Genomic DNA, 20643 nt, shown 5'->3' on the forward strand with positions numbered 1-20643 from the left:
TCACAGCATGGCCAAAATAAACTTGTCTCGGTCCAATTGTGGTTTTACACTGAGTAGCACTGGACATGTATTACTGCCTTTCCGCTCTCTGTTGCCAATGTTTTTGCCACACAGAATATGAATCCCACATTTTGTCTGTTTTTCTCTTTCTTGCATTTAAGCATGAAATTACACTTTTTTCTCTTCTCCATGCCGTCCCGTATCTGCCCACCCACCTTTCCCTTAAAGATCATCTTTAAAAAGGGTCTAGAGATAAAATAACTAAATAAAGAACTTAACTATCAAGTGATTTCATTTCAGTTGGATGCTGCAGTATCAACTATCACAATAAATAAGTGGGTGAAGAAGATAAAAGTCTTGCAGACAGGATAATCAGGATAATCTCTAGAATGGGTTTCATAACATTTCTTATAAAACAGCTGAATCCGGCTTTACGGTTACAATGGATTAACACAGGAAATTGGCATCAAGATGAAAGAAAATGCTCCTAATATGGACTTATTATTAAGACTGTTTGAGGGAATAGTTTAGCATTTTAGGAAACATTGTTATGTAAAAGCTTTAGATGGCCGGAGGAGATTAGCTAGCTAAGCATAAAGACTAGAAAAAAGGGGAAACTGCCAGTGTGACTCAAAATCTAAAATATCTCCACCTCTTCCTCCTAAACTCAGTCATTTCCAAGATGTATCTTTGATTGACCCACACGAAAACATAAATGCAAAAACAAAGTTGTGGTTGATATAACAGCGGCACATACATACATGTATACATTTTTCGTGTTGACTTAATATGGGTGGCTAAAATCAGACAAAAAAAAAATTATTTCCCAAAACGTCAATGTATGCCTTAAACTTTTAGTTTGTCTGGCAGCAGCTAAAAAAACCTTGCCTTGCATACATTGCCCTGAGCATGGCACCAAGTCTTTGCCAACTCACCCTGATCTCTGACCTGTCCTTGCCTTGGGAGTCATTTTAGTTTTATAACATTTCAGACTCATCCACATGCTGCTCTGTGAGGTTGGGACATGGATGTTTGACAGGTTAAGTCAGAACTCTTCCAGCTGCATTATAGGTCCGATATGTTCCTCTTACCTAATATGGTTCTGCTAATTATTTATATTACAGCTTAAAATTTCCACCCTCAAATACAACAGTTTTCAAGCGTCTGTGAATGCGCCAAGCTGGTCCTTTTTCACGCTTCATCTGCTGCATTGGCGCTGATTCAAACTGGCCCTTGTAACCTCTGTTAGATAAGAGGGGAGTCTGTGCCCGTCTGACAGCTTCTTGTTCCCACAGGTTATAATGAAAGGAAGGGCACTCTTCCCTGATAACTTGCATTGTTCTTTGATGTGGATAGAAGAGGATGCTTTTTATCCTGGCAGCTATTTCAAAGAAGTCTTTAAAGTTCATCCTGACTGGAATGTTGCTTCAGGCATTTCTTCTTTCTTTCTTCTCCTTCTTTTTGGTGTGTTTCTCATTCAGAGAACAAAGGATTCCTACGGGTTTAAACATTCCACGAGGCTCTTGTCTCCTTTTTTTTCTTTTTTAAATATTTAAGCCAGACAAACTCTAATCCATCCGCGCCCTTATTGGTGACTGACAAGAATTTCATCTGTGACTTTTAACACTAGTTGTGAGGTTAGAGAATACAAACACCGATCACAGACAACGTGCAGCAGTCTAAACACTTGCTCCCACCAAGATAAAAATCCAGTTGGTCATAGAAATATTTAGCTTTCCTTCAATATTTATGTCCAAACTTGTGGTGCCCCGATGTTGAATCCCTTGTGGGGCTTTGCTCCCATGCATGAGGCTGATATTTCTGGGAAAGTATTCTTTTTGTCCTTTGCTTAACCACACCAGTACACTTTGTTCCTTTCTTTATGCTTTATTTACGCAAGTACAGTCTCATACCTGACAGAAAAGTTCGAACAAAACCAGCGATACATCAATAAACACAATTAAAAAAACAAAAACAGAATTAGATAACTTTAACATGTCCACATATTTAAAATAATTACACATACAATGTCCAGTTAAAATGTATTTTAAGTTAAGTGCATAGCAGAAAACAATGTGATGCTTTGTTTGAAATAATGATCTATTTCCAATTCAGAAAGAGTTGGAGGCCACTTGTATTTATAGTGTTTTGTCACACTGGTTTACCTCATGGCAGAAGAGTAACTTCATGATTACAGAACAGATATAAAGAAATGATAATAACATGGTTACTTTGGAGAGGAAGCCCTGAAATAATGGAGGATACACTGGGTGGTTCTTGGCTCACCGAGAGGAGGAGAGAGGAGGGGGGGGGGGGGGGGGGTGTCATATGGGAGGACTCATGGGGAAGCATTCCTCTCATAGTTTCTGGACACCTCTTCAGCCCGTGCACACGTCAGATCTGCTCCGAGGGTATAAAAGGAGATGTGGACTTGAAAAGAAGGAGAGCAACCACTCACTGCCAGGTCTGGTGTTTTATAGACAGATTTCTTTACTCAGGAAAGTTACATTCCTCTTCTGAAGATGTTGAAATACTTTGTTATTGTGATCCTCTGCATCAAAATGGTGAGGAAATAATTACTTTTCATTCAAAATCTTAGCTGTTAAAAGAGGACCAGATTTGGAGCAACGTTTTAATCAGAAATGTTTCCTCTCAGGTGTCAGCCTTGTGCCCGAAGGACTGCCGGTGTCCTGCTGACTCTCCCAGATGTGCAGCAGGAGTCATGCTGGGTGACTGTGGATGCTGTAAAGTCTGTGCACGTCAGCTCTTTGAAGACTGCAGCAAGTCACAGCCATGTGACCACACCAAGGGACTGGAGTGCAACTTTGGAGCAGGATATGGCTCTGCTAAGGGCATCTGTCGAGGTACTTTAATGATTTCTTTTATTTTTGTGAATTCACCCACTGTGTCTTTTTGCTTTTCTTATTTAAAACCCTATCTTGTTTCTAGCCAAATCAGATGGAAGAACATGTGAGTACAACAACAAGATTTACCAGAACGGGGAAATATTCCGTCCAAACTGCAAACACCAGTGCACTTGCATGGACGGAGCAGTTGGATGTGTTTCACTCTGCCCTCACCAGCTCACGCTGCCCAAACTGGGCTGTGCCAAGCCCCAGAGGGTGAAGGTTCAGGGTCGGTGCTGTGAACAACTCGCCTGCCACGGGGAGGCAAAGACAGAGAGCGGTTTTGGGAACAAACACAGGAAAAAGCACAGCAAAGACAGACGGTTTGAGGACGACCTTAACAAGATGAATGAGCTGGCTCCTGTGTGGAAAGGAGAATCTAATTATTTACCTGGTGAGCAGCTTTACACAATATCCTTCTATAGTGGCGATGCTAAAGGAAATGTTTGTGCAGGAGATTTTCGTTTTATTAAACAATTGCACGTGACAATAATAAGCAAAGTGCAACATTCTCAAACTAAGGGGCAACCAGAAGATGATGAAAAAATACATTGAAATAACATACATTATAATGATTTTCTGTAGTTTAGTTGTATATTTACATGGATTATTTACAATGCCTTTACAGTTTGTATGTGCTTTTACTGTGCAGTTCAAAATCTTTGTTAAAAGAACCTGTAAAATAGGCCTTAGTTTGTAACCTTACATTTGTTTTGTTATGTCTACAGTTTAGCAAGAACTATCAAAAGATTTATGATATAAACAAAGCCTTTCCTCACATTTACTTGTATGTGCATGAGATTTCTGCCTTTAAACTCTTCTTTAATCTGACTTTTTCCCTCTTTGCAGGTTTTGAGAGCCTCCCAATGGGCCACATGTTATCCAGAAGAGTCAGGTGTGTGTCTCAGACCTCAACTTGGTCTCCCTGCTCCAAATCCTGCGGCACTGGAGAGTCCAGCAGGATGACCAACAACAACTCAGAGTGCCGAGTGGGGAAAGAGACTCGGATCTGTGAAGTCCGCCCATGCAACCAAATGACCTTTACAGGATCAAAGGTACATTCATTTTCCTAATTTTAAGAATGATTCAATTTGATGTCACTTTGTACTCTTGGCATGACTTGTTGAATGAGATCTTAAATGTAAATTACATTTTCAAACGCTTTTGATTTCCTCCAATAGAAAGACCAGAAGTGTAATTACATAGAGAAGGCCAGTCGTCCGGTTAGACTGTCCCTCGCAGGCTGCCGTAGTCTGAAGAAGTTCCAGCCGAGGTTCTGTGGGTTCTGCTCAGACGGCCGGTGCTGCAGGCCGGACCGGACCCAGACCATATCCGTCCTCTTCAGATGCAGAAACAAGGAGATCACCAGCAGGATGGTGACGAAGATCGAGTCCTGCAAGTGTGACCTGAACTGCTCCGGCAGCAAAGGAAAGACATCTAGCTACAAACTGTATAATGATATCCACAAACTGAACATGTAAAGGGTTAAGTGTGAAAGAAAAGTGTTGGACAGTAGAAACATTTTCACTTTGTGGTTGAAGAGGAGACATTTTTTATCAGTATTTTTTCAGATTTTGCTTCATGACAATGGAGCCTTGTGGTTTGCTTCTTTTTTGAAGCTGTTTTGTAAAATAAATCTTACTAGTATTAAATGTAAATAAAATGTTATTGACTTTTATTTTATACACAGACTGTACATATTTTACCCAACCTTGACAAGACATGTTACAACATTGAAATGACATAAAGGCAGCTACTAAATCAAAGTCATTACACATGTCACCATGTTTCTGTTGATTTACTGTGCTTGCCCATTTTATTTATAAGGGTTAATGTTGCATACATGTCATACTGCTTAATGTATTGTTATATCATATCATGGGATATGGTTTGATTCCATTTTTTTGGCATTTTATACGCTCACTTGCCTAAAGGGTTAAATATCGCTGAAGGCTGGAATAAACTGTACTTTATGCAGGTTTGACCAATTAACTAGAATGTTGTCAATGCACATTTTTATATTTTTACAAATAAAAACATAAAACACTGCAGTATTGAAATGTAATCTTTTTTTGAGGGGGGGGGTGGGAAGAAAATCATTTGATGCATACAATCATCTGAAAAGACATTCTCATGGTCTGTTGTAAGAAAATAGGAAATGAGTTCTACTGTTTCAGCTGCATCTGGCTGACCCACATGCTACTGGAATAAAGGAATGAGTGTAATGTGAACTTCAGAGTGGTTCCCTGATGTCGGACAGATGCTGAGCACAAGCTGCAGGATATTATTTTAAGAAAAAGTTATAGAGAATAATCTAAACTATTTATATTGCACATGCAGAACGGAGGAACATCTTCACATAATGCTGAATTGTAAAATGTGTTGCTGTTAATATTGATTTCTTTCAAGATCAGAATGATGTAAACAAACATTGATCTGACGTTGCTTCATTTTATATAAAGAGGGATGTTGAATGTGAATTCTCCATCCAACAAAGAAAACTGTTATATGCAACAGTAAGACCTCTGTTTGTTTTTAATAATTGTTCAAGCTAAAAAGAAGAAGAACAGGGTTCAATTTGAGTCTAATAAGCACATAATTTGAGTCTAATAAGCACATAAGCTCAGGGTGTGTCCGTCATGGTGCTGAAGCATGATTCCAAACAGCCACGTGTAAGACTTTTTTTTCCATCAAACAATAAGGGGATATCAAATTCCTAAAGTGTGATCAATGCAACTTTGTAAAGCGGCAAGACCAAGAGAGCGGGAATAAGAGGATAAAACGAGAACTGACGCACACAGAGATGAAGTGGTTTGATCCCCTGACGGAGAACTCAACAATAGCGCTTTGTATTTGAGAAATGAGAGGGGAACTGCTCACTGGGGGGAACACAGTACGTCCACTGCAAGAACACATCAGAGCCTCTCTGATTACAGTACGGGGCCAAAAGCAATACCAGCAGAGCAAGAAGATGAAGTACAATATAAGACTAAGTCTTTGGAAGCAAGTAAATCCTGCTCCTGAAGAGACCTCATGGGTGCTTCTACGCCTCATTTATATGAAAACCATCACAAAGGCAGGAGAGCAAAGCAGCAACCAAGCGGTTTGGAAACGTCCCAGTGTTGCAGGTTTCTTAGTAATTATATTTTCAGGCCCGAAGGCACGATCATCACAACTGACAGCTTAACTATTGATTTTCTGCATTATTCATCTCAGTCCAGCTGACAATCAGCACATAAAGGGACTCAACACGCACCACATAATTATTTTCTATAATTACTGTTTTGTGCAGCATCAGAAAGATAAATAAGCATTCAGACAGGGCTCCAAATTTCCAGGCATGAGTCAAAGCTGTGGAATATTTCATGAAAACAAGGTGTATTCTACCACACATGAAGTTGGCAGACCTATATTCAACATTACATTTAGTTTTCAAATGTTAATACTAGTTTTGGTTAAAACCCTTTAACTGCCAGCACCACCATTTGGTAGAGCACATTTCGCGTCTTGATATCTTGTTGAAAAAAAAAAAAAAAGTTGAACTCCATCTGATTCAGCCAGCTCTACCCTTTGGTTGACATGTTATGCGCAAAAACAACCTCTAGATGTCACTGTGGTTCAAACAGAAAGCCCTTCAGCTACCTTTAACTGAGAAAGTTGGCAAAGCTAAAAATCACTGTTGAAGGAATCAATCTTTTTGGTCCACTTTTGTAAGGTAACCATATCATTTTTGACATATTTTAGTGGCACGGCAGACTGAACATAATTAGATAACTTGATACACAAAAAAAGTTTTAACAAGGGTGTAATATGTTTTTTGAAAATATGCTCAACCAATCGGTTGAATTGGCCTTTTATGGTAAGCAGCAATATGACTTTTTCAGAGTTTCAGAGATGTTTTCCAATAAAATATGGTAAATAAATGGCTAGATTCATGGTAATATTACTAAATCTAGTACTGCCTTATGAGTCTCAGAGTGAAAGAGTGATAATAATTTATATAGCACCTTTCATGCATGGCATTCAGCCCAAAATTGCACACAGATGAGCAAGTTAGGCCAACACAGGATATAGACATTTGCTGTTAGGCCAGTGGTTTCCTGTTAGGCCAATCCAGCATATACAGTAAGATGAGCAAGTCTTTTTTTTATCATGAAAAACACTTTACATTACTTTTTTTTACAATTACAATTTATTATCTTTTATGAATATATCTGGTTGTATATATTGCTCATTTTCCATAAAAGAAATAAATGTATTTGAGTTTGTGTTTTATTTGAGTTTGATGCATACAAATACTGTACTGTATGATGATTACTTTTACCATAGAAGGCCAGCTCGACCATTTGGTAAAGGCTCATAAAAACAAAACTGTGTGGTCAGTCAAAAAAAAAAAAATTGTTTGTGCTTATTTGTGGCCCATTTGATAATAAAATGCAAACAAATAATTTTTCAATAGCTTTTTTCTTGGTCCGGCAGTTAAAGGGTTAACAGTTGCTTATAGAGTGAGATGTAAAAAACAAAACAAGGTTGGTCTGGAACCATTTACACAAATATAGACCTTGTCTTGCAATTGTCCAAGAACATTTTATGTTGAATATACCAATTAAAAAGTGACCAAGGTAAGACTAATGCACAGTGCATTGTGGGTAAAATGAAACACTTGACAGAAGTGAAAAGATTGTTCAACAAAACACCCCCACCTTGTGGCCCATTACTGTTATACAGCTTTTATTTTGGATTCATTATATCAGTCTATAAATATCAGAAATTGTGAGGCAATTGTGGCTTTTAGTTACTCCAAGCCCTACCTCACATCTTAATATTGCTTGTTTTATTAGTCCAACAGTCCAAAACCCCAAGGTATTTCATTTAAAATCATAAACACAGAAAAGCAGCACATCACAACTCTTTAAACATCTGTGGCTACTTTGAGTAACTCTAAATAAATCTGTCAATAATATCCACACAACATATTTTGGAACTGACTTGTCCAATGGGAATAGGATACAGAAGCACCACGGGTTCATATTCATACAATATCGTGTCATGTCTTTTGAGCTAAAAGCTGATATAGAAACTCCCCACGCAACAAGAACTGTCCCTGATTTCTGGAAGGAAATTGTTCAAGATTGTCAGCTAATTGTAGAAGTGAATATTTAAAAAAGTATTGCCTTCAATCACATTTATCAAAAAAGAATGTATAAATATTATAGTACACAAATTAAATAAATAACAATGATAAATGCAAGCAAATAAATCTTTAATCATTTTAGAAAATATGCTGACTCAAAACATGATGATTGCAGTCCCTCATCAAACATGGTCTCGTACGAGTTTTTGAGGAAATCTACGTAGTTCTGAATGCTCTGCTTGTGGCTCTCTGATTGGTCCAGGCTGAGCTGCAGGTCCTTCAGACGAACCTCAAACCGTTTCTCTGCCTGAAGATAAAGAAACAGACACTCATAGTCACTCGACAAAAACCCATCAGAGGTAGTATCAAGTCAGAATTCAGTATTATATGAGCGCGAGGGCTCCGAAGCAGCACTCACAGTGAGCTTGCTCTGACGTATATTCCTCAGCTCGTTATCTCTTCTGCTCTTCTCTGATTCCAGCTCGAGGATTTTGGCCTGAAGCATCTCTTCTCTGGAGACAGCCTGTCCTTTTACCTTATTGACCTGGACAAGGGAAAAACATTTAGATCTCTGTGCCAGGTTAAAGTTATGTCAAACTGATTGTTATATCAGCAAGCACAGAAAAATATAGACAATTCAGGAACTAGATAGGCTATACAGGCTCTATTTGTGTTCTTTGAAATTGAAAAGGATATCGCATTCTGTTTGTTACTTTCGTTGCAGTTGTATATGTCTTAGTGTAATTTGGCTTGGCTTCCTATTTATGGACATGCTTTTATTTTGAAGGAGAGGTAGCGTTGTTGACAGGAAGTTGTTGTTGCTTTGGAAACAACCAGCGCCATATAGATAGAACGTGACGGAGATTAACGGAGAAAAGTAATATCTACAATAAATTCAATTTGAAAAAGAAACGGGGAAAAAACAAACAAAACAAATATCCGAATAACGAAATTGAAACCCGAATAGTACTCCAATGAACGAATATTTGGATATTCGGGTACAGCCCTAGTAGATGCCAATAAATAGTTTACCATAAAATAATCATTTTAAAGCTTCAAACTGTTTATATGGTTAAACATTCAAAATGGAACATCAGGGGTAAGACACTTAATAGGACAACCACTAAATGCTTTCTTTTTCTTCAGTGATTTTTGTGTTGTCGATCTTCCTCATCTGTTGTACCTGCAGCCTGACGTCTGACAGGGCGTTCTCCAGCTGCCGGCTGAGGGCCTGGCTCTCTGAGGAGCGCTGGTCCAGCTGCCGGCTGCTGTAGCTCAGACCCTCCTCCTGAGCTGCCAGCCTCCTCACCAGCTCCAGGTTATCCTGCTGCAGCTTGTCCATCTTCCTGCAAACACATTAAATCATTTACTTTCCTCAATCTGTACTAATGAGACACGAACATTTGAAATGAGGCTTTTCCCAATATCGATTACTGCGGCCAAATTAGCCCACGATGACAGTATTATCCCGATATTTCTAGAAAATACAAATGTTAAGATCCGTCAAATTCATCTTTGTTTAATGTGCTATAACTGTACTAGTGTAAATCTTTTTTTAAATATGTTAATTTATTGGACAATATAAAAGTATACATGTATTTTAAACACAATATCAATTCCATATTAAAAAAGAAAAAAATCACTGTTATCGACAAAAACTGTATATTGTGATACTCCTATTTTTTATTTACATGAGAGGATGTCTTACTTTTGGAGGGAATTCACCGTCTCTTGCAGTTTTGAATTGGCATCAACAATGGACTCCTTCCTCTCCACAGAGGATGTCAGTAATTGTGTCTGACTCTCCATCTGTAAAAGCAAAATATAGAGTTCAGATTCACTTGAATGGAGCAGAAAAGAGGGTTTGAGATAACATGCAAAACTGCACAAGAGGCAACCTTTCAAACACTGAATGTGAATGTGACACCAATCCATCCATTGCTGATCGATAGAAACATGTAGGGGATTTAGAAGGCCTCACACAGCACAAAGCACTCACAAGTTGATACGTACAGTAGGTAGGGATGATTGCAACCAGAGGGTATTAAAACACAAAAAACCAAACGCACAACAGGACCAGAGAACAGGATGCATCATGGGGTTGCTCTACCGTACACTAATCAGATGTATGGATGTATACATGCTGACCACCACAGCTCACGTTGCACACCTTAACCTGCAGTTGTCTAACGGACTCTGACTGTTCTGAGCACTTCCTCTCCGAGCGTCGCAGGTTCTCCTGGCACTCAAAGAGACTCTGCTCGGCTGCGCTCAGTAACTCGGGGTAACGCTCCAGTTTGTCCACGCGCCCCTGCAGCTCCTGCCTCACCTCCAGAGGGAGTGTGGGGAACACACAAAACATTAGCCTAGTAATTCAACAAACCTTGTAGGCGGTCGCACTTAAAGCACAAGCAGAATTTTCTGAGATTTATCTTTTGACTGAGCTCTCGCAGTTGTTAGTTCTTTGAAGCGCAACTTTACTGGAGAAAGTTTAGTAGTTAGAAAGTCCAGGGGCAACAAATGTTACACAACAAAAGAAACATTTAACAGCCTGCTGCAGCCATTCAAGAGGAGGAGAAAGTGCTAAAGGGCTGAATATACAAACAAAAACAACAAAGTGGGTTAATAAAAAAACAAAAGGAAAAATTATTAGTCTTCAAATATTATACATATTGTTCGATAAACATACTGGTATTTATTAAGGCTTTGTCCACGTAAAAACATTCTAATCGTCAAATATAAATGTATATGGAGAGGCGGGAGTTTACCTTCTTTACTTCTGTATCTTTTCCATATTGTGTCTTCTCTGTATCTCTTATAAGGTTTGCATATTGTATCCTCAGTTCATCTAACTCTGCTTGCAGCTCTGAGACCTAGAACAAACAGAGCAGAGAGCGATGTGAACAAACCTGTCGGCCTCTTTTCAACTAATAACTGAAAACTAGTCATGTATTGATGAATCACTCATTCAGGTGTATCAACAGACTACATTAATGACTAAAATGTCGGTATGACGTCCTTCTTGTAAATAGCTTTTTTAACACAAATGGAAAAGTATGTTTGGAAACCACAAAATACTTCTAATTTCAGAAAAGGTCAAGTTTCCCCCCCCTGTGTTCCCTGGTCAGATGTGTGATGAAGTTTCCCCAGCATTCATAATCTACAGAAATATATACAGCTAAAAACACTTGCAATGTGGATTTAAGTTAGGACAATGTTTACTGCAAATGGAGTGTTTGAGATCGTTATCTTTTTTTTAAATGTATTTAAAGAGCAAAACTCTGCAGAGGGAATTGTAATCTTCCCGGTTGGAGCTTAAAACTAAACTCTAAAATGGACGACTTGATGTCACCTGAGATTGGCACTGTGCGGCTTGATGTTTGCTCTCCTGAGACAAAACCTTCTCCTCTATCAAGGCGGACTCACACTCAGCCAGCTGCTGCTCCATCTTAGCAACAGATACCTGCAGTTACATCAACATTACATTACGTTGATGGACAAACAAATAAATAGAAACAATGAATGAAGGTTTTCAAAGCTTCACAATGGTGCACAGAGGACAGACAAAATAGACAAATGTGACAGATTGAAAGCTTCCCGCAGATTACTAAAAGTCTGATTGCAGGAAATATAACTTATAACAGCAAGATACGTTTATTTATATAGCACCTTTCAACACAAGGCAAATTCAAAGTGCCTTCAAAGTGAACACCAGTATAAACAGAGTCTTTTAGTAATGATTCTCAATTGCTAGCTGTTTTGAAACGTGTACCTTGAGTGTCGTGTTATTGACGTGTAGGTCTCCGTTTTCAGCGCTGAGTTTTTCAACACGTTGCATCACAGTTTCATTCGCTGCAGTGAGCTCCTCCTTGTCCATCCGCAGCCTTGCTGTCATGTCCTTAACTTGGCTTTTTTTGTTGTTGAAAGTACACATTATTAATCCATTATTTAAATGTGTGTATTGATTTACACTATAAAAGAGACTGACCTTTTCAACACCTCTATTTGAACTCCAAGTGTGTCCCTCTCATCTGACTCCTGCTCTTTCTGCTGTCTCCTGGAGTCTCTTTCTAAACGGGCCTTGGCTATCTGAGCATCCTGTATGCCGAACGAGAAAACGAAAGTCAAAGCAAGATTATAAACGGTGACAATGTATAGAAAATACTATTTTAGTTTAGATTTTCGTACCTTTTCACGCATCTGTGTATAGCATTTCTCAATAGCGGCTTCAAATCTCTCAGCTCTCTGCTTCTGTGCCCGGCAGGCTTTCTTTAGAGAGTCTTTGTCCTTTGCTGCCTTCTCACTCAAAGATGGGATGGAAGCTTTCAGATCATCAATCTCCATCTTTTGCTCAGTCATGGTTCTCTCCACAGTCTGGAAAAGACAGCATGCTCATAAGGAAAGGCTACGATATTTCACCTTTTATTATGTTACACCTGAGAGCAGTGAGGGTGTGTACCCGGAGCTGCACAGTCAGACGGTTGTTCTCAGCTTCCTTGTTGCGCAGCTGCCCCTGCAGGTGAGCCCGAATCGCCTCCACAGACTTGTTCACTTGAACTGCACTCTTCATGTTCTCCTGTGAAGGCCAGTATAAACAGTCTTTTACAATTCATGCACTCTGCCTCCTTTGCATTTTTAGAGTCTGCAACCACGTCTGAAACAATCTGTTTACCTGGTCTTCTCGCCGCAGATTCATCATGTCTTCTATTTTTCTTTCTGTCTCACTCAATTGTCTTTTTAAATGCTTTGGGAGAAAAATGACATCATTAAGCAAATGATTCGAGACAGGAATTTTCCCACTTTGAGAGTTATTATGCTATATTAGTAGGGATGGGTATTGTTAAGCTTTTAACGGTACTACTACTTTTATCGATACCGCTTATCGACCCGGTCCTTTAACGGTACTCGAACAAAAAACAGGTATCACCTCATTTTCACTCTCAGCCTGTGTGATCTTCTTCAACAGGATGTCCGTTTTTTTGTCCGCATCAATTCGATAAGCCTGAATGTAAAGACACAAAATATAACGATTAGGAAAATGAGAAACACATTTTTGACATTTTTCTAAGAAATGTGTGTTCAAGTTGTTAATTTAAAGCTAATTTATAAAAACTAGAACTTCACATATAAAACCAATGACATAACTACCCAGGGCAAAACACAAGTTGCAAGTATTGTAACCAACCTCTGCATCTTGGAGCTGTTTCAGTTTCTGTCGGACAGACTTATTTATTCTTTTAAAATTCTCCAACTTCTCAAGCAAAAGTCCTCTTTGCCTTGTTATTCTGCGCTTATCCATGGCAGACTGTTTTGAATCCTTAAAGTGCAAGAGAAAAATGTATTAGAATAGAAGGCAGTGTAAGGGTTTTCAACATGGAGGGCCCATGTAAGAACAGGATTTGGTATATGCGAAATTGCAACCAACATACGGAAAATTCATCTTCCATGGCATCTTTAAAAGACACAAGTTGTATGGCAGCAGAGTTAGCAGCTGCTTCTGCGTCCATCAGTGTTTTCAGGAGGGGGCTTTTTCCATCGGCAGAGTCTCCAAAACTAAACCAAACAACGGAAAAGTGATTTTTAGTAGATGCAAAAGGACGACAGAAGGGCAGTTGAAATGTAAATTGACACAGGGAAATGTTTTGGAAGGTGAGCACACAATCACATTTCAGAATAGTTTTGTCACAACTCAAGTAGTTTAAAGTTGAACAGACATAAACAAGCGTTTTCACAAATTCAGTCAGCAATAGAGTGAGTTTACATAGACATGAATAACCTGTTTATGATCAGTTTTTGGGAGAATCCATGTATGACTATGTATACAATATGATAATAACTAGGGTAATCCTCATAGTGAATTTCACGTGTAAAATAACACATTCATGAGGTTTTTCAAGCTTATGAACAGATTGGGAATATAGTGTTTACATGAGCACGGGAAATCAAGTTACAAACTATTAACCTTCTTACTATTTAGTGGAGTTGAACAAGCTTCATAAATTGATTATTCATGCACGTGTAAAAGCAGTACACATGTGAAATAATCATCACATCAAAACCAGTGGAATAGAACAGTAAGGCTGTGGCTGCTAGTGAATGGATGGTTTGTTTCACACATTGGGACTGTATGTAATCACATGCAATCATAGGACCTCACCAGTTGATGTCCGCCTCTGGGGTTCTTGTGTGGGAACTGTTGCATGTCTTGCTTCTTCCCCCCAGCTCACGAGAGATAGCTAGATCTCCACAGCTCAGAGTGCCATCATCCCTGGTAGAGCTGAAACCAAGGGGGGCACTATGGAGTTCATCCTCTGGAGACATGCCTCTTACTACTGAGAGAATAATACACTGTGTAAATTACTTTGCATATCCTGAGGAGGGCAGCGAGTTAGTTCACAAAAACAAAACGTTTAAAATGTGCTTATTTACACTGTTTAGTCTCTGGATTGCAAAGTATTATGAAGGACAGTGAGAGTATGTTGTCAAGCTGACTAAGCCTCCTCCATGGCAACATACAGTTAGTGGGTTCTTAGCTTCACGTTATGCGTTATACTAACGACAGCAACGATGTGTTGATTCTACCAAGTAGAGCCACAGACATTAACAACATGTATAATATATTTAAACGTTTGTAAATTCTCAAGACAAAGAGCCACTAATAATGTAAATAGTACCTACGCTTTTGCCTTATGTCGGTTGTGGTTATTAACAACGCTACTCCAAACTGAAGAGCCCTCTAACATGATTGATTCTGATTGGTTAGTGCTGAGGCAACGTAATGACGTAGACTCTTTTGCTTGCTCCTGATTTGTTCTCAAACAGGAAAATGGGTGGGATTACATTTGATTAAAGTAGTATATAGCCAATGAGCAAAGAGACTTGTTGAAACCATAGAAACGAAAAGGAAGTTTACTGCCACGGAATATCAACCATCTTCTGGTAACATCAAGTTACCAAGATTATTAACATGTTGTACCTTTTGTTACGTGAAACTCAAAACCAACCATAACACTGATTAGAAATATACTGATAGTTAAACGGGACGTTATTTTACTTAAGTTGGTTTCGTAATATAGCATTGTCAGAGCTTCTTCAGTTCAGTCGGAGTTAGCTGTGCAGCTAACTCTATGCTCGGCGGCTGGAAATGTTTAAAGCAAAAGTTCTCTTTATTGGTCCCAATGAGGTACGTTGAAGATATTTCCCTACTGTAACGTAGCCGATTTGTAGTGTCAAATGTGGATAGGTAACTCCATGGATAGGCGTACATATTGTATGCTTGCATAGACCTGGGCCTCTGTGTATGGGCTGTAAATGTACCCAGCTTGTCTGCGTTTGTTTATGTTAGTTGCGAAGTCTGCAAAGCTTAATCATAATCAGTGATTGCGAGTGTCTGTAATGGCTGTAACTTAAATTACAATGTTAAGGCAATCATTCTTGTACAGCATCTACATTATCTTACTTTGTACTTTCACTACATTTCAGAGGAAATGTTCTTTTAAATTCACTGTATTTATATGAGAGCTATAGTATTAATCTGTTCAATTTTCTTGAATGAATTCTTTATATTCTTGAATTGTATTTATAGGCACATCTATGCATTTCCTACTGTGGTATTAAAATGACTTAAGAAAACGTTTTTCTGCAAAACAATATACATTCAAAATGTTACCTTCTCAGACCGGTCAATGTAGGAAAAAGCAGAGGTGTCACTGAAACTTAAACAATGACTTAATACATTGTAAGGGGTAGTATGGCAAGATAGAGTCCTGCTACTGTAACATGTAAACAAAATGCATCTATTGTTTTAGGTATCACCTGTGTTGATTGTAGCTAATAGAATTGTTTTATGTATCTGTTTTTTCAGAGTGGGAAAACAGTTCTTGCTAATTTTCTCTCAGACACAGCAGATGTTGGAGGTGAATACAGACCGACACAAGGAGTAAGGTACAAACACTGTCAACTTTGCCGTGGTACACCAATTACCCAAGAAAGTGGAAAACATGATCTGACAGAATATTACGAGTGTCATTTTATAAATGTAGTCTAAAATATATTACCTTCGTTGTTGGATGATGAAGGGTATATCCTATCTTTTTAGCTTTGACTGTAATTATCTTCTGACGTTAGAAAACATATTGCAGCTGTACTCTGCTGTTACTGTTAACAAGTATCTCTAACTGTTCAAAGGATACTGGAATTTGAATCACAAGCTGAAGGCAGTCACGACAATGATAAATGTGATGTTGAACTTTGGGACTGTTCAGGAGATTTTAAGTAAGTTAAATATCAAACTCTTTCAATGGCTAAAGGCTTTAATATCCCCATACCATCAGGCAACACATATTTCAAATTACTTTTCATAATTGCTTTTAATAATGTATTATGATATATTCTCTTCACAGATTGGAGACATGCTGGCCTGCAATAATAAAGGACTCCAGCGGTGTGGTGATCATTTTTAATCCTAATGTCCCAAGTCACCTAAAGGAAATAGAGACGTGGTACTCGATGTTCATCTCCTCTCAGAGCTTGCAGGAAAGCCAGTGTTTACTTATTGCTCACCACAAGCCCGGCAGCGTGGTGGAAGATGGACGGCTCCCTTTAGGTATATCCACTGCTAGCCTGCCACAGCTGTTGTAGGAGTTATTGTAAGTACTATTTCTGTGCTAATATGTTCATTCTTTTCAATGCAGCCTCACATTTAGGCCAACTGCCGCTTATCCACTCCAACCTGGAGGAGGAGCCTGAGGATGTGAAGCAAGCTTTCTGCAAATACTTAGGAAGTGTTGTTAAAACAATGTCGGAGAGTCGAGAACGAGAGGAGATGTCCATCATTACATAGCAGCAAAAATCATAAAATATGCAGCTTGATTAAATATTTAGTTGAATCTGCAATCTTTGTTAAAGTATAAGATATAAACGATTTAAATTATTTAAATTTAAATAATATATCTTGGCTGTCAGGAAATGGCATGAAATCCTCCACAACACCATGTAAATACTTTCCTACAGTTAGTTGATTTTGTCCATACTAGTGTTGACTTATTTGTTGTGTTTTGTGAATAAATAAATGTGTCAATACATTTTTTAAGACAGCAAATATCTGACTTTAGACATTGTTTATTTGAACATTTTGTGCAATGTGTTGAGAATGTGACAATTAGAAGTGCAATGGGAGAAAGGGCAGTTCACTCTTTAGACATCGTATCCAACAATGCCTCCTTTGCCAATGCATTCTCCAATGTAGAACCACATCAGCACCTCAGTGGCCACGAGTCCATTCCTTAGGGCATCCTACAAAACAAAACAAATGTATTTTACTCAAGTAAATAGCTTTGACAGTTCAATATAAACGAAATGTTTGTTATATGGTATTTTGCCACGGTCTGACAATGTTACATGAAAGAAAAATTGTGGAGTCCAAAATGTATTAATCCCTTCAGATGCATTCCAGCAGTAACAATACACATTGCATTACGCTTGTTTATAAAGTTTAACATCCCCTGACAGTCTTTGACACAAACACCTTGTTGGTCCACTCATTTTCCATTGAACCAACTGCAATGGCATGTACATCTACACTGCTAGTTTACTAATGTGGCCCACAATGTTTACTTTTATTGTTTTGTACAATTTTCCATTCAATTATATTACTCAGTAGATGAATTCAACCATACAACTGGTGTATACAACACACTGATGACTGGGCATCGGAGCCAAATGGCTAACTTTGTTTGTATCTGGCATGAACAACTTCAGCCTCATGCAGATAGATTTACTCCCTCTGGAAAATAATGCAGTGTCTAAAGTGTGCAGTCAATTTAAACTGGCATTTTCAATGTTCTTATTTTGGAAACTTGCTTCTGGTTGCTTCAATTTTGCATTAAGTGACTAAACAAACAAGTTCCAGCAATATATCATGAAATATGTATTTGTTTAATAGCCACTTCCAGAGCCTGAGGTTGAATATTCAAAAAGCTTTCATTGTCTGTCTAACATTCCAAAACTAAAATATATTCACTTCATTATCATATAAAATAGAGAAAGTAGTAAAATGTCCAACCTCAGCTAGTGTTCGGCATCATATTAGTTTTCCCAGTGGATATTAGTAATTGTACGTTGCTTGACTGAATGATAAATTGACAAATCTCAAGCTGCAAAGATAAATCGTTTAGCAGAAAAACTATTTTTGTAATTGTTCATGCATTTTTCGTCATATTAAACAGAATATATTAGTGGTTTGAATGAAAAACACAGCATTTAAAGACCTTACCTTGGACACTAAGAAAATGGGAAAACATGTGCTCACTATTTTCTGACATTTCATTGACCAAATGATTTATTTATTAATGAAGAAAAATGTTGAGACCCTTTTGTTTCAGCACTTAATGACTTCAGAGATAACTGTTCTGGGCCTTAATACCTTTATGTTCCCTTACAAACAAAAAAGGTGACAACCATAGACTGTTTAGGGGACAACACATCAATGCAGGCTGTCATTTTTTAGAGTTAACTGCTATTAATCCAGACAGGTACACCCTTTTCTAGAATCCAGCCAACAAAAAAATACTTTATCTTTTTAAAAACAAAATGTACACACAAATAAATACAACGCAAGTAAGTGTCACACTTGTACAGACTCACCTTTACAGTGGTCTGTCCCAGGCGTCCTGCCTTGTAGCTCTTGAGGATGGCGGATGCCTGCTCGATGGCTTTGGGGATCTCAGCAGGGGTCGGGGGGACGAGCTCCACCCGGGCATAGTACCAGAATTTAGCCAGTCGGGGTTTGGAGTAGGTGAAAACCCCTGAAAGAGATACAAACACACTCAGAATCAGGTTTATTGCCAAGTTGGTTAACGCACACAAGGAATATGTTAAGGTGTATAATGGTGCATTCATAAACACAGTAAGGGGAAATAAGATGTACAAAATACAGCAAATATAGAACTATTTTAAAAACAACTTTTATAAAAATAAATACAAGTTTAAAAGAAATATAAATATGCAAAAAAGGAAAACAAGATTATAAATGACAAAAAATACACTGTAAAATAAAACATGTGCAGTATATCCTAATTAAAAGTGGAAGAGTTGTGCAGTTTTAAAAGTCGGGGACAAATACCATTAGATATGTAAGGAGCAGCAAAGTCAAAAGTCACTGAACCATTTCACCTTTCTCTATATAACTATATACAGCAACAATAAAATAAAAAAACCCAGGTTTTCTAGGACAAACTGCTGCAGAGGTGGATTCGCATTGACACCTGAGCGTACTAAAGGTCACACAGAAGGTGTGCTAACAAGCTGGGACGACGTGACCGAGCTGCTGCTGCTGCTGCTGCTGCTAAACGTTGCACTCCACCGACACCGTTTAAAATTGGGAGAGTAAACTTAACTTACCACCGACTACAGCTGGTACTTTTGCAACGAGTTTCTGTACTGCTTGAGCCATATTGACCAGTGTGCCAAAAACACCAGAGGAAGAAGGAAGTAGGAAGAAGAAAAGTGGTGTCGGAAGGCTTCCGGGTTGCTGATTTCAAAATAAAATGCATAGAAAAATGTGTAAACTACATAATTTAATAATTTGTACATACTACTACAGTGTTCTATACAACGGACTACATGGATGTTTAATAAGAACGAGGGACTAATGTAAACTCATCTAGAGACTCTGGACCGTGCTCTGATGCTGTTTTATGCTTTATGAACGTGGACAACATAGAAACATATTCTTCATGACCAAAGTTGTAATTGAAATAAAAAAGGAAAGGGAAATGTATGCTCGTCCCCCTCTCCCTCCGGTCCACATTAATACAAATGATCCCAATACGTATGATTTTATGAAAATATCTTTAAAATAAATACAAATGTATTTATTATAAACGTTAGTCCTTAACATCTATCATTGTGTATATCACCATTCAAACATCTTTTAAAAGTTGAAAAAACCCCACACAGCTCAGTGAAATGTTGACTTTATTTGATCATTTCAGTAAAAACTAATGTTCATATTTCTCTTTTTGATTATTATACTGATGAACGTTCAAAACAAAGCACTTTGGCAACTTACCACATAGCCTACGTTTTAAAATGCTTAATAAGCACCGTAACTTTCATGATATAACTTCTCCGTCATAATCGTTTGTTTCCGTGAACGGCCGACTGTTGTGTGACGGCAAAATGCTGCGACTCCAAGGCATTGTGGGGCAGCATTTTATCCTCTCCTTTCGGTTAGGGAGTGTCACTACCCGATCCGTCCCCCTGCCCGATCGGTACTGCGCATGTGCGAGATGGTCCGCCATATTGGAGAACTCACGACGGCAACCCAGGAAGGACACTTGACACAGTGGCTTTTGGCAAAGCTGAAAAATAAAACGAGAGAGAAATGAGTTATTGTTATTACAACGTGACTTCACTATTATTTAACAACTCTTGTTATGGGGTTCTTTTATTTGGGGTTAAGTACATTGTCAGAATTAGTGAGAAATGGATTAAACTTCTGTTAGACAGCCATATGCCATACATGTTTGCATACATTCACAGTAAATATTTATTCAGTATGATAGCTGTCAAACAGAAGTTAAATTCATTTCTCACTTATTC

General features: G+C 38.3%; 4 protein-coding genes across 7 annotated transcripts; 2 read left to right on the plus strand and 2 right to left on the minus strand.

Moving 5' to 3' along the window:
- The first annotated feature begins 2390 nt into the window (after positions 1–2390).
- LOC307019592 (CCN family member 1-like) lies at positions 2391–4955 on the plus strand. Its single transcript, XM_079650599.1, has 5 exons — positions 2391–2564; positions 2657–2864; positions 2950–3300; positions 3756–3961; positions 4088–4955. The coding sequence occupies exons 1-5, from the start codon at positions 2523–2525 to the stop codon at positions 4385–4387; spliced, it is 1107 nt and encodes a 368-aa protein (XP_079506725.1). The 5' UTR covers positions 2391–2522; the 3' UTR covers positions 4388–4955.
- Positions 4956–7620: 2665 nt separating this feature from the next.
- Positions 7621–14801, minus strand: LOC307020869 (outer dense fiber protein 2-like). Of its 4 annotated transcripts, none has more exons than XM_079652510.1 (17): positions 14719–14801; positions 14198–14372; positions 13470–13593; positions 13226–13357; positions 12968–13042; positions 12713–12784; positions 12500–12616; positions 12229–12414; positions 12029–12138; positions 11813–11948; positions 11393–11503; positions 10809–10913; positions 10211–10369; positions 9749–9849; positions 9224–9386; positions 8459–8584; positions 7621–8347 (listed from the first exon to the last, which is right to left on the minus strand). In XM_079652510.1, exons 2-17 carry the CDS (start codon positions 14359–14361, stop codon positions 8174–8176), a joined length of 2055 nt encoding a protein of 684 aa, XP_079508636.1. In that variant the 5' UTR covers positions 14362–14372; positions 14719–14801; the 3' UTR covers positions 7621–8173. The 4 variants fall into 4 exon arrangements, with proteins under 4 accessions (XP_079508636.1, XP_079508637.1, XP_079508635.1 ...); XM_079652511.1 differs by having other exon boundaries at positions 14715–14736; XM_079652509.1 differs by lacking the exon at positions 14719–14801 and adding an exon at positions 14470–14694.
- Positions 14802–14933: 132 nt separating this feature from the next.
- On the plus strand, positions 14934–17020 carry ift22 (intraflagellar transport 22 homolog (Chlamydomonas)). The gene is made up of 5 exons (XM_079652518.1): positions 14934–15223; positions 15905–15984; positions 16228–16314; positions 16443–16645; positions 16734–17020. The coding sequence occupies exons 1-5, from the start codon at positions 15185–15187 to the stop codon at positions 16880–16882; spliced, it is 558 nt and encodes a 185-aa protein (XP_079508644.1). The 5' UTR covers positions 14934–15184; the 3' UTR covers positions 16883–17020.
- Positions 17021–17144: 124 nt separating this feature from the next.
- On the minus strand, positions 17145–19585 carry LOC307020874 (ATP synthase subunit g, mitochondrial-like). The gene is made up of 3 exons (XM_079652519.1): positions 19441–19585; positions 18685–18845; positions 17145–17334 (listed from the first exon to the last, which is right to left on the minus strand). Exons 1-3 carry the CDS (start codon positions 19490–19492, stop codon positions 17236–17238), a joined length of 312 nt encoding a protein of 103 aa, XP_079508645.1. The 5' UTR covers positions 19493–19585; the 3' UTR covers positions 17145–17235.
- Between the last annotated feature and the right edge of the window lie 1058 nt (positions 19586–20643).

The sequence above is a fragment of the Notothenia rossii genome (assembly GCF_949606895.1).
Source record: "Notothenia rossii genome assembly, chromosome: 9".
Lineage (NCBI taxonomy): Eukaryota > Metazoa > Chordata > Actinopteri > Perciformes > Nototheniidae > Notothenia > Notothenia rossii.

What these genes read in the sequence shown, in the direction of transcription:
- LOC307019592 (XM_079650599.1), top strand. Translation starts at nt 2,523, where the DNA reads ATGTTGAAATACTTTGTTATTGTGATCCTCTGCATCAAAATG. An exon ending in TGATCCTCTGCATCAAAATG is followed by an intron (nt 2,565 to 2,656) that starts GTGAGGAAATAA and finishes GTTTCCTCTCAG; the next exon opens with GTGTCAGCCTTGTGCCCGAA. An exon ending in AGAATCTAATTATTTACCTG is followed by an intron (nt 3,301 to 3,755) that starts GTGAGCAGCTTT and finishes CCCTCTTTGCAG; the next exon opens with GTTTTGAGAGCCTCCCAATG.
- LOC307020869 (XM_079652509.1), bottom strand. Translation starts at nt 14,554, where the DNA reads ATGTTGCCATGGAGGAGGCTTAGTCAGCTTGACAACATACTCTCACTG. An exon ending in CCATGGAAGATGAATTTTCC is followed by an intron (nt 13,358 to 13,469) that starts GTATGTTGGTTG and finishes TTGCACTTTAAG; the next exon opens with GATTCAAAACAGTCTGCCAT. An exon ending in TTAGACAACTGCAGGTTAAG is followed by an intron (nt 9,850 to 10,210) that starts GTGTGCAACGTG and finishes TTGCTTTTACAG; the next exon opens with ATGGAGAGTCAGACACAATT.
- ift22 (XM_079652518.1), top strand. Translation starts at nt 15,185, where the DNA reads ATGTTTAAAGCAAAAGTTCTCTTTATTGGTCCCAATGAG. An exon ending in AGACCGACACAAGGAGTAAG is followed by an intron (nt 15,985 to 16,227) that starts GTACAAACACTG and finishes AACTGTTCAAAG; the next exon opens with GATACTGGAATTTGAATCAC. An exon ending in AGATGGACGGCTCCCTTTAG is followed by an intron (nt 16,646 to 16,733) that starts GTATATCCACTG and finishes TTTTCAATGCAG; the next exon opens with CCTCACATTTAGGCCAACTG.
- LOC307020874 (XM_079652519.1), bottom strand. Translation starts at nt 19,492, where the DNA reads ATGGCTCAAGCAGTACAGAAACTCGTTGCAAAAGTACCAGCTGTAGTC. An exon ending in AGTACCAGCTGTAGTCGGTG is followed by an intron (nt 18,846 to 19,440) that starts GTAAGTTAAGTT and finishes TATCTCTTTCAG; the next exon opens with GGGTTTTCACCTACTCCAAA. An exon ending in TGGGACAGACCACTGTAAAG is followed by an intron (nt 17,335 to 18,684) that starts GTGAGTCTGTAC and finishes TTTGTTTTGTAG; the next exon opens with GATGCCCTAAGGAATGGACT.